Raw genomic sequence first — 13,415 nt, 5'->3', positions numbered from 1 at the left:
TATCTCTTTTGATTGCCAGTGGTTCATTTTTGTCTTTTAGATCTCACTAAACATATCGTTCCTCTCCTCACAGAAAGCCTCCAGTTCCTCTCATGACAGCAGGATGGGTGAACCTCAGATGGCTGGCCCCATCCACATGCGTCAACAATACGACGGCCCACCCACTACGATCGCAGCCGTGCCTCCGTACATCGGCCCAGACACGCCTGCCCTGCGTACCCTCAGCGAGTACGCCCGGCCCCACGTCATGTCCCCCACCAATCGAAACCACCCATTCTTTGTGTCCCTCAACCCTGCAGACCAGCTGCTGGCCTATCACATGCCCAGCTTGTACAATGCGGACCCGGGCATGCGGGAGCGCGAGCTACGAGAACGGGAGATGCGTGAGAGGGAGATTCGCGAGAGGGAGCTGAGGGAAAGGATGAAACCCGGTTTTGAGGTTAAGCCTCCAGAGATGGACTCACTTCACCCCTCCACAAACCCCATGGAGCACTTTGCCCGGCATGGGGCCATCACGTTGCCCCCCATGGCCGGCCACCACCCTTTCGCCTCCTTCCATCCGGGCCTGAACCCGTTAGAGCGTGAGCGGCTGGCCCTCGCTGCTGGGCCACAGCTGCGGCCAGAAATGAGCTACCCAGAGAGGTTGGCTGCAGAGAGACTCCATGCTGAGAGGATGGCCACTGTGGCCAACGATCCCATCGCCCGTCTGCAGATGTTCAATGTCACGCCACACCACCACCAGCACTCGCATATTCACTCCCATCTCCACCTACACCAGCAAGACCCTCTTCACCAAGGTAAAAGAAAGCCCTGTATACATATATGCAAATTCCATTGTACCAGTTAAAATAACACAACACAATAAATTGAACAAAAAAAATATATATATATATATATTCATTCAATTAATTACAAACGTTAATGGTTGCACTCCAAAGCATTATGAATTTTGGGGAATCTACATGCTGTTTATTGCTCATTATTTGGCAAGCAGTTGCGTTGTCTTCAATGTATTTTGGTAAATAAAGTTGTTTTTTTTACTTGTCTTCTGTCTTATCATGGCAAGCATTTTGCCAGTTTTTAACATTACCCAAAATGGATGTCTAATACTGAAAAAAAATCTCAGTTTAAAATACATTTTATGAGTCTGGTCTCTTTATGCATAAAACAGTAATGTTGCCATAATTAAATGTACAAATGGGGAGAACGATAAATCTAACTCAAACATGTCAATATTTGATACAGACACATTAGTGTGTTTGATATATTGATGTTTTGTATACAGTAAAATATTTGTAAATGCATGAATGAATATTTAAGCTTCCTTTTCTGAATGTTTTGTTGTGTGCTTCTGATGTTATTGTGTATATTTTTTTTTACTTTTTTACACGGAAAGGGAGATCTGTATTATCAGCACAAAGATAAGAACAATATATTTATATAAAACATTGGTAAATATAAATATGATTTTGAAATAGTAAAGGCCCAAGAATAGAACCTTGAGGCATTCCACGGATTAATTGCTAATTGTTCAAGATCCAAATTGCTCATTTAAACCATCATTTAAAGGATCTTAGACATATAAGTTTTAAGGAGATTAACAAGTAGCCTGTGCTGTAATTTGAATAAAGTTGTCTGTACATGGATTACACATATGATATATGATACTTCTCTCATAACAGTGAAGAGTGAACAGAATTTCGAATTAATGATAATTCCTCTACCATCTTTTCAAGATTAACATTTTAACCATATGATCTGACACACCACCTCATATTTTATCTTTATGTCTCTGCAGTAATGTACGGCATTGACATATGAGATTGGATTAAAGCATATTATATCCTCATTAAATGTCTGATTGAGCCAGCAGATGCTTTACTGAGGATAAATATAGTAAGGTTGTCCCTGCACTCTTTTGGTCAACCTTGAGAGGAGTAACATTATGATAAGCTGTGTATCACTATTGCCTGTCATGTAATGAGTGTACCCTGAAAACCAAGTGTCTGACCCCCACAAGGTGGTGAATGTCTTGTGTGTCCTCCAGGCTCGGGGGGCCATCCCCTCGTAGATCCCCTTTCAGGAGGACCTCACCTGGCTCGCTTCCCTTACCCACACGGCGCCATCCCCAACGCGCTCCTCGGCCAGCCGCATGAACACGAGATGCTGCGCCACCCAGTCTTCGGTAAGCTCTCTGCCAATATCGCATCCCTCATTAACAGCAATATCACATCCAATCTATCAGTCCGAGCTCTGCCAGATCGCCTGATCGAATCAATCGCTTGTGCCTCCTCCAGGTACTCCATACCCACGAGAGCTACAAGGAGGTCTGCCCCCGCAAATGTCTGCAGCCCACCAGCTGCAGGCCATGCACGCCCAGTCTGCTGAGCTCCAGAGGCTGGCCATGGAGCAGCAGTGGCTCCACGGACACCATCACATGCACGGAGGACCACTGCCTGGCCAGGAGGACTACTACAGGTCAGATAAACAACTATTATTATTAGACTAAATTACATTAAGATAAACTGAGTATGTGTGCCTTCGGTTTGCCAATTATTAATACTTTGTTGTTTGTGTTTCAGCCGGCTGAAGAAGGAGAGTGACAAGCAGCTGTAACCAGCCAAGAGAGGAAGCGACCGACAGGTGCAGGACACAGGAAGTTGTTACAGAGTTGTTCATTCAGTTTTGAAGAACGGAAAATGCCAAGTGGATCGTCTGAGAATTCTTCTGATATTTGTTTTTTTGTTCCTGTCAAGGACTTCCTTTTTTTATTATTATTTTTCAAGACATTGACTTTCTTTGGTATATAGCCAGTAGTGACAACGTCCTCAAGACTCCTGCATGACAAGCTTCCCTGACTTTTTTTTGTAGGTGCTAGAAACAAGACACTGTGCTTATCAACACAAAAAAAAAGACAAGACCGGTCAGGCCGTTTATGGAAAAATAACAAGTGCTATCTTAAACTCGACATTTATTTTAATACATTGTTGGAGGTTTTTCATAATTTTAAGAAAAGCTACAGCATGGCGTTTTTGAGTCTGTAAATAGTATATATAAACATATAATTATTATTATAATTATTATTATTACTAGGTGTGGACTCCAAACCAAGTCGTTTCAACCTCCGATATAATTGTTTTGAAGCATTATCCCTTGTTTCAGAGGGGAGCACCATGGCATTATATGAGCAGTTCCTGAGAGAGTGGTGGTTCAGTTGTAACGTTCCTCTGACGTCACTGTGTTTAGATTTAGTCCCACATACGCTATGTAAACCATAAAACTGTCACACCCACATCCATTCATCGCACAACTTTGACACGCAGCAGGTTGTCAGACTGTGTAAACTCGACGTGTTGGGTTGATTTGAAACACTTGAAGAGGTGACACAGAAGTCACTGAGGTTTCTGTGGAGTGCACATTGAAGCCATGGATTAAAAATAAAAAACAGGAGTTTGCACTGACAGTTTTCACCTCGATTGGCTTTATCCTTTCGCTTAAAATCTATATTTAAGTCAACACTTTGGAGTAACACTTCATTGCTTTTTTGTTTTTACAGAGAATGATTTTAATTATGATTTTAAACATGAGGACGCCAGAAACATATTTTGGCTGAACTGAAGAAATTTGAAATTCCAAGCTGTTTTTTTTTTTTTTTTTTTTAAATAACCAGGACCTGAATTTTAACTTTGTTCACTATATCAGGAGGCTAACAGGACTTCAGGATTGTTTTAAATGTGTGTATGGTTGTGACTCGGTGCTAGTTATGTTGTGGTTGTCCCCTTTTTCTTCACCTGGTGCAGTCACCAAAATGTTTGTTGCAGGGCTCATGTCTGACTGAGTCATCCTCCAACTAGGCTGTAATAATGTTCACTGTGACACTAGAGGGGGGTGGGGGGGGCTGCCGACACGTGACGACCAAGAGATAAAGGGTCGATGAGTGTGTGTGTGTATGTGAGTGAGCGTCTGTGTGTTGTCCTCACAATGTTTTCGTATGCCTTGGTTCCTTGGGTGATGCACACACACTCCTGGGTCTCAGGAGTGTGTGTGTGTGTTTGTGTGTGCCACTGACTGTTACAAGTTGTGTTGACCTGTCATACCAGTGCACAAGAGCCCAAGTGTTTGTTTTTTACTTTTATTTTCTTGTAGCCATGATGACTTCTGCTTTTGTTCCAAGCACTAAGACTGTTTGACTGTCACAGACATCTAGACAACTGTGGGTTTTTTTCCAATTTTCTTTTAACCAAATGAAGAAACTGTACTTGCATTAAAAAGTGACCATATCCTCCCTTGGGGCACTATAATTTAATTTTTTTTTAACAATTGCAAACATCATCAAACTCATGCCCACCTTTTTAAATATCCCCCAAAAAGTATTTGAAGCGTCAACAACAACCGGTCATTTTGTCTTGCAATCTCCCACCTCCTGTCTCTCTTCTGACAACGGACTCATCATCATCATCATCATCATCATCATCGCCTCGTTCTCCTGACGATTCCCTTGCCTTTTACTCCCTCTTTTTGTGTCTCCAAAACCTTTGATGTTAAGTGTTGTCAATGGTTTAGCTTCTTGTTTCAAAGCGGCAATAGCAGAATGTAAATTCTGACTGCTAAGATTTATATATATACTGGTATCTTGAAGCTTATTGTATATATGAGTAGTCGCCATGGGATGACACAATGTAAACAAAAAGTAGAAATAATAAGAAAAATTGTGAGTCCTGTGTTCTCTCCATTTGAGTATTTTGTAATTTTTTTGAAAAATTTGTGGAATTAAAATAAACAACTAAGTTACACCACAAGAAACGGCTTGGTTTTTTTATGCCTTCTGATACATTATATTTATTTATATGTAAATACATGTGTTTGTATGCTGAGGTAGAGCAGATGGCTAAATCCCATCAGCCGTGAGACAAAATAATCCTGTTTCAAGGATAAACAATTTTGATTACTCTGCTCATCCGCTGAATGGCAAAGAAAGAAAGAAAAACACTCAGTTCCCTCAATTTTTTGTTTTCATATTTGAAATGTAATTCTCATGCTGAGCAGAGGAACTGATACTGGGTCTGTTTTGATGATACACAATCCTACATTTGCTCTTGATTGTTGCTCGACGGTTGAAATGTGTTACAGAATAGATCAAGCATTCTAGTTTCCTATTTTATTTCAGCTTTTTATTTTCTCCGTTTCACAAATACCGAGCTTTAGGAGATCACCCCAGCAGCAGGTAGTAAATCTCAGAGCTGAATATTGCACTGCTTCGGTATAATAACATCAAAGCCTGGCTAAGCCAGAAGGAACACTTACTCAGGCTGAGATGCCTCGCTATCAGCGGGGCAGGGCTGTCATCTCATCCTGCCTGTGGGGGGGGGGAGGGAGAGTGATAGACCAGCAATCTGTGATGGTGTGCCGCAGTGATGGCTGTCATTTTGAGAGGGAGCTATTATTCTACTGCTGCTCTCTGAAATGATGCCCTGTCCTCGGGAAAAATCAAGGTTCCTTGGATGCTCCATCCTGGGGCTGTCATGTGACGGCCGCCTTGTGAGGAGGTGCTGCCTGTTGTCGGCGGCTCACTTCACCTCCTCATAAGACAACAACAAGACGTCAGAGCCGAGCAGTGCCGGCTGGTTGAATAATTCATCTCCCCTCCCCTCCTCCTCCTCCTCCTCCACACCGGCGATGGAGCGACTGTGACTTGTGTCAACTCAAATCCCTTTCATAACACTGTGTGTACCCCTCAGGCAGCCACACAGGGTACATAGTCTCAAAAGATTCTGCTCTCTCTGTCTGAATAGCAATATGTCTTGTGCTGTTCTCGCAGTGTTATTGTATCCGTTGCAGCAGGTCTCGGACATACAGCCTCATCATCTCCTCCTTCCTCCTGTCTTTCCTTTCGCTCCACTGGATCTGCCTGCTGCAGGGAGTGATGCTCAGCGGCAGAGAGGAGCCTACATGGTATTAGTGCATTCAGTCGGAAGGTAGCTGTGTTCCTTCAGCGGGTAGCTCTGCGGTCGCCCTGTTTATCCTAAGATGAGCTATGTTGACACGGAAAGCAAATTCTGCTGTTGGTGGTATTCCTCATCCACTGTCTGAATTAAATATACAGGAGACATGATACTAGATATTTCATATGTCATATTCTCCAGTCTGGTGCAGAATCATCATTGGGTCCATGTTTCTCTTCAGATCTAGACCAACATTCAGTTATTTAAAAAACAAGCAGCCTCAGGTTATGTAAAAACTCAATAAATCGAGCCCAGCTGTAGGAATTTACTGCATGCAAATATAGGTAATTAAACACATCTGAAATGCAAATGAGCCAATCTCAAATATGCATACATGCATTTTATTTAAAACAAGGTTTTTCCCTGCATTTCAAACATCTGAATATGTATATTAATGAAGCAACCTTAATTTTCCAAGGAAAGGTTAAAGCAAGGTTTTTCTATAAAACACAGGAATGATGACACCTGGGAGGATAAACTTCTAAAAGTCTGCGATATGGTAAAATACTTCAGTTTGCTTTGAAGCACTTTCCTTGTAAAGTCCAGTTAAAGGTCCTACAAAGCAGCCGTGGAAACAAACCCGCCTCCTCATGAAAGACAGAAACATCCTCCAAATTTCCATATTAAACACTTTGTCAAGTGTCCCTGACCTTCTCTTCCTCTTCCCCCAGCTGTAATCGCCTCCCTCCTCACCAAACATGACTCATGACTTCGTCAGAGTTTCTGTACAGTAAGAAGTGCGTATTAGTGTGTGGTCTGTGAGTTCTGAAGTTAACTGTGTTAACTGCAAACAGGAGAGTATGTTAGGCCTTTTAAAGTCGGGGCACGTTTAAATAGATGGAGCGATGTGGCCGGACATCTTTAGTAATAAACTACAATGAAAATACTTTTTGTATTTTAACCATGGATATAGTTTGGCTTTGCTACTTTTACTTACTAATTTGAATACTTCTTCCAACATTCCTTTATACGCCTACATTTCAGTGTGAAATATTATATAGTTTTATACTATACTATTTTATATTATGGTGTAGTATATAATAAATCTGAAAGGAGCCATTCTATTTACTTTTTATTTATATTCTATGCATTGTCACTTGTCAAAACCGTGTGCCTACATTATCCATAATGCAACATGATTGCGGACAGCTGAGTCGTCAGATTCAGGTATGTTGAGCTAGTAGCGGTTAATGTAGCTTCAATCTGCTAGCTTCAAGCAAAGATGAGGCGCATGCTACAGAGTTCTGGCAAGATCATGTCTTTCTAACTCCACGAGCAGATTTTTCCATTTTCATACATGTAGTCTTCACAACTCCAGCCGATGTGGACTTAAGTAACATCACTTGAGGCAGTTATGCACCTTGCTTTCTTCACATATGTAGTTGAAGTCCCCAAACCCCCGAAACAGACTTTGATCTATTAAACCGGTGGAATTTCTATTTAGATAAAAGATCTGAGTACTGCTACACAGTTGAGGGTCTAGGTGGAGTAACCAGTTTCTAGTTTAACTATCATCATAACATTAGAGCTCTACATTACATCTTGGTTGGACACCAATAAAAGATTTTGGAACAGAAGAAGGGGAGGATTTTTCAGCTCTGCATACCACAGGATAATATTTCATGTCCAAGAGTCGGCTGCCATTTTGATCCACCTTAATGTACAATCCTTGCAAGTGTGCTGTAACCCTAACTCTCTCAGAGTGTGTGGGTCTGTATCAGTTTATCTCTATGAATCTGTTTGCGTTGCGTATGCTGTGTGTTTTAAGGCCCGAGCTGCTGCTCCCATGCGTCTAATGATATCCTGCTCTCACATTCCTGTCTTAGCCAATGTGGATTCCCTCTTGTCTGCACCAGTGGATCAACCCAGTGCGGCCACTGGCCTGACCTGAGCATTCCTCACCCACTCCCAACACACACACACACACACACACACACACACACACACACACACACACACACACACACACACACACACACACACACACACACGCCCTCAGGAGGCCTTGGTTTACACGACGCCCACCGCAAACCTCACACACACTGCCTCTCGTTCTCCCACACTCTCTCTCCCTTCTGTTTCTATTGTCTTGAGTTAGATTTCAAGGGAACAGCCTGTAGCCTGAGTCGCAGGAACTCTTTGTTCAAAACAGCGTGCCAGGTTCGATGGCTCGCTGGCAAAGCATAGACAATGCAAGACTCACACGCTAGACTTCCAGGCTCCTCTTTAATGTGTTGTCATAAAACATGCAGCTGGCAGAGACTTAACGTTCAGCGGGACTCTGTGCTGCTGCAGCACACTGAGCTCTGGGTATTGCCCTTCCAAATGTCCTCAATGTTTCTTTCGTAAGCGCCTGTGCACCGTCAGAGTCACACAGACCTGACATTTCCGATTCCTCACAGCATTTCAATTCACCATTTGCCCAATGGAAAGTTTGAAAAAAATAAAGAGACTGCTGGGGCTACAGTGCACAAAAATGTCCTCTCCCGTCATTTTAATATATTGGGACAGTGGAAGGATATCGGTTCTTATGGCAGTGCACTCTTTTCAGATCTGATCTCATCTGATTTACTTCTCCTCTGCTTGAAGGGAAAATAAATTTAGAATGTATTTAAGAAACAGTCTGCCATGTGGCTAACCCCCAACCTCTTTAATGTAGTATTGAGGGTTGCATTTACAAACATACTCTGTTAATCCTTAAACCAGAAAGTACATAATGAATCCCAAACCAACTTGCAGAGACACTAAGTTAATAATATGCTTATGATAGACATGTCTGTTTGACATTATGAACTTCTTTACAAATATAAGTAGTATGTAGCTGATGTGCTTCAGTTTGCTCTGGTTATTATTTTCTCCACCAGCTTTTCATCAAGAAAACTAAATGTTCTACATTTCTTTCTGCATTTATGTTAGATATTAAAAACACATCCCATGCATATAGACACCTTGATGTGACACAACAACTTGCACACAACAGGGTGAAAAAATGAAACTTATAAACCTTTTTTAGTGTGCCTTTGAAGAAGGATGTTGTCCTACACTGAGCCAATGGAGGAGCTGCTTACATAAAAGACTAAAGCAAATTGTGGAAGGTGCCCCAGGAATATCTCTGAAAAATACCAACAAAATAGCAATTAAACCCTTGTAAAGACATTTTGATGTCGATCTGTGAAGTTAGCATTGATATTCCAAATGTTGTAGTTTGGTTGACAAGCTTTGGTGCACATAATATATAATTACTTTTTGTCGAATACTGTTAAATATGTAGATTTTTATTTATTTATAAACTGCAGAAACAGTAGCCTTCACTAAGTCAGATAGTATAAACTGTATACAAATACTTATGTAGTATGGAAGTGGGACACAGCAAATGTCTTGGCTGTTGCTCTCCTACACACTTATAGCCGATGTCTGATGGTGTCTGCTGGCTGCTCATTTCTGCTCATTAAGCAACTGTACCTGTGTTATCTGTATCTCTGAGTGTGAATTAACTTCTCTTCTGCTGTTGTTACAGCAGGCACTCAAATCTTTTCTTTGAAAATGGAAACATATGGTAACATATGTCATGGGCTTAGTTTGGGGGTTACCTGTATGTAAACTGCAACTGAAGTGTTGAGTAGAGGTTGTACTGTATTACTGCTTTAGTAAACATGTAAACATGACTTTTGCCAAACACAAGATTGACACATTCCTGTTTCCTTATTATTGCATATAAGAAAACTATTTTACTTAAAGAAATAGGTTTATGCATTCATAATTACACGTGAACTTGCTACTGCTGCACTCACTGCCTTTAAAAGTGACTGACTGACTGTAATGCCTTTGTTTATACATACTTCTTATTCTCACTGGGGCTGTAACAATAACTTCCATCAGTGATTAAACATTTAGTTTTAATATTAGAGGAAATTGATGGAGAGTTGATGTCTTTAATATTTTATGGCCAACCGAAAGTCCAAAAGCCAAAGGTTTAGAGGGATATAAAGAGCAGAGAAGTAAACCCTTACCATAGAGATCTAGCTGTAACCAGAGAATGTTTAACATATTTTCTTAATAAATTACTTTGATAAATAATTGATAATCAAAATTGTCGTCAACTTAGATTTTACTATTGATTGATCCAAAAATAAATTAATTGAGTACCCATTTAAGCACACATTTGTATTAATAAACCATTCTACTTCATGCAACTGAAAAATGAGTAAGGTTCTACACAATTATTTCTTACAGGGAATTATATTTTAATAGGGTCCTAGTAAATCGATGATTTAGTCACTTACTTTAACATTTTAACACAATTTATTTATCTTTCTGCAAATCAACCAGTATCTGTTCACTGTACTGATACTTTTTTCCAATTACTGTGTGTAACTCAATTTCAGTGATGAGCACAACAGATTTGATTTGGGGATCAAATGCCCAAATCATTAACTGACTGACCCTAATGTGCCACAGCTCAGCCGCTCCACACAGTCTCTCATCATGCAGATAACCCAGGCTCGACCCTGGCCTGTCATACACGCTGTCATAGCTTTATAAGGCCTGCCTTTCTCAGGGTAGCAACAGCACCGAAGCAAAATAAATCACAGACAGTAAATGGCTCATACTCCTCAGCAATTTCCTCAGCTATCATCAGTCTGTGTGCCAGGACTGATAGCATGCTGTCAGTCGCCTGCTACCTCGGAGTAGGCCTCACCTCCTGCTGCTCTGAGGACCAGGACAGCAAAGGAAAAGATGCTCAGAGGGCCAACGAGTGGCTTAGAGGTGCCATGCTGTGGCTTTGGGGGCCAGAGGAGAAAACCAGCACCCCGACCTTGTGTTTGTTGTAATGGCCGTCCCCGTGATAGATGGCGTTGTCAGAGCATACACCTGCTGCGCCATGGGGCTGTCCACTTGCCCTGACGCAGATGGATTGGCCTTTGTTTTTTTCCTCACCTCTGCTGCGTAATTATTCTCCAGTGCGAGTCAATGGTAGAGAGTGCTCTGTGACTGCGGGCTGCAGGCCGATGAACTCACCGGCGGGTGGTTAAAGGGCAGCTTTCAAGGCCCCCGAGGACAAGCACCACCTAGGCGATGGAAGAAAGGAGATGTTTAAATGCATCCTGCTGCAGGCCTCCTCCTTTGCCTTGGTTATCAAAAGAAGAGGCGACAAGCACAATATTTGTCCCTGCTCCAGAGTACAATTTATCTTGGGTGACAATATCTTGGAAGATTCAGCAGTATTATACCCTCTCAAGCACCATTTTCATCACATATTTTACACTGAGGCCTGTTTCTCCCTAACTATTGCTTTGTCCCTATGTTATTATTTTAAAAGGCAAGTTTTAATATGACAGAATACTACAGTACTCTAGTTTTATATAGACCATGTGTTGTTACACTGAAAGATCCAGAGCTTAACTGAGGGAGCCACACTAGTACTGCCACTGTCAATCTAGTTGTATCATAAGACTGCATTCACAGATTTATTTATATTTTAATTATAATCGTTGATATGACATCTTTTGAGCTTTGTGATCCAGAGGTTTGTAGGCAGTGTTTGTGATTTGAGCATTCAGTCCTCGTTCCGGTGCAGCAGTGGGCTGCTAATCAGAGGCTGTGGTTAATCCCTTGGCTGTGGTGCTTTTCACCAGCTGAGAGCAGTAGGGTTACGGACAAACTGAAGCCCCCTTGAGATGGTGGTGTGAAGCAAATCCAGGCAAATCACTGAGCCTCGAAATGAGCCAAATGGAGACGGAAATAAAAGAGGCGTACACTGTATTATTTCTAAGGAAGGAAAGTCTTTATAAAGCTTTAATGGTGCAGAGGGACAGGTCAGTTTAATGAGGTGATGTGAAATGAATAGTGTTGTGATATCCTGCAGCACAGCAAATAGAGGCACTGGGAGCCATTGAGTTTCCGAGCCTGAGGCGCAGGACTGCAGAGCAAACAGGCAGAGTGTTAGTTCACTAAATGATGCAGAATGGACGCTGGATAATCACCACACTGCTCATAAATTCTCCTTTAAAGGCACCTCGTAGAGTAAACTGACTGCATTTTCTTTAGTCAAGACTTTATCAATAAACTGTCCAGATTACCATCTCACCATGTGATCCACTTGATAGAAATGATATTATAATAATAAGCTAACAATTTTATTTGATGAATAGACGCTTCTTTACTATTGCAAACAGAGAAAATGCATCAAGCGGGATGCACGCAGCTCATTCTGATAATCTATGTTCATGTTGAACATTTCTCTGTTGCAGCCCCCGGGGTTATGGAGGAACAGCGCTTGGTTTAGTTGAGCCCTCCTCCCTCCCTGTAAGCCCTCAACTCCGGTGGCTGGCTGCAGATTTAATGGGTTTAGCAGCTGTTGAGGAAAAGCAGTGAGGGCTTGTGGCATATGCTCTGGTTAGAACAAAGAGCAGCGAGCACACCACACAAGCTACAACTGCCTGAGCCGAACGCAGTGCTGCCACATGGGCTGCAGTTAAACTTCTTTACAGCTCGTGTTCATTCAGTTTATTTGGTTGACTTTTCTGTTAATGTGCTGTTCCGGCTTTTGTGTGCTAATAACAGTGTTTTTAATCATTTCCCACCAATTTAGAGATATATCAAAGAATACTGCTGTTTAGGTGTCTTTTTATATGTTTGCAGGTTATTTACTTTCTTTTTACTGTGTGAGGTTTTCTAATAAGTGTGTAAGCTATTAATTCATGAAATGAGAGCAGAGGATGTATTTCAAATTGAAAGGCCCTTGACAAGGCTGCCCTCTTCCGGGAGAGCTGTAACCCCTCCAACACGTCTGCTGTTAATGTGCTCCATGATGCTATTTGGTTAGAAAGTGGTGCAGAGAGTCCTCTAGTGGAAAAAGTGTTAATAGACACAAATGACTCTGTGGAAAGGTTATTCTATTTTTATGCAAACGTGCAAACAGACAAAGTTTTGCCCTTGCTGACATGTGCATCAAAGTAATGACAATCTAAAGGTTGACCCTGAGTTTCATATTTTCAAAAGGAAGATAAATCCAAATTTGAATGAACTCAGATTTAATTTTCTGCCATTTCTATTTGATTTGGCAAAGTGCTCTACTGCTGCCTGTAAATACAACCAGATTATTAGCTGAAAACTAATTAACTCTGGCAAATATGTGATCCTCAACACTTGGTTTTGTTGAGCAGAATGAGCAGTAAAGTTTCCTTGAAGATTATTACTCTGCTTTATTATAGCAGCAGCAGTATTTAATATGACATGCAGTATTTCCTGTACATATAAAAGTCTGTTGCACAGATAGATTTTCTACACATACATCTGGCCCATGCAGACTGGTTACTCCTACAATTACCAGCTGTTGTGGACACACACATGCTGAGGTAAGTTGTATTGCAGTTTGCACAGTTGCTCTGTGCATATATGAGCTTCAACAGG

The 13,415-nt window shown here is 41.5% G+C and overlaps 1 protein-coding gene across 1 annotated transcript in view; it reads left to right on the top strand.

Moving 5' to 3' along the window:
• rerea (arginine-glutamic acid dipeptide (RE) repeats a) overlaps positions 1–4,791 on the top strand; it is a 98,556-nt gene extending 93,765 nt beyond the window's left edge. The window contains 4 exon segments of the mRNA XM_054608924.1: positions 74–797; positions 2,021–2,185; positions 2,298–2,478; positions 2,583–4,791. Coding sequence (XP_054464899.1) covers positions 74–797; positions 2,021–2,185; positions 2,298–2,478; positions 2,583–2,616 — 1,104 coding nt within the window. The 3' untranslated portion in view covers positions 2,617–4,791.
• The last annotated feature ends 8,624 nt before the right edge of the window (positions 4,792–13,415 follow it).

This window comes from Anoplopoma fimbria, chromosome 12 (genome assembly GCF_027596085.1).
Source record: "Anoplopoma fimbria isolate UVic2021 breed Golden Eagle Sablefish chromosome 12, Afim_UVic_2022, whole genome shotgun sequence".
Lineage (NCBI taxonomy): Eukaryota > Metazoa > Chordata > Actinopteri > Perciformes > Anoplopomatidae > Anoplopoma > Anoplopoma fimbria.
Note: the sequence above shows the minus strand (reverse complement) of the source record. Positions and strands in the feature narration are given on the sequence as shown.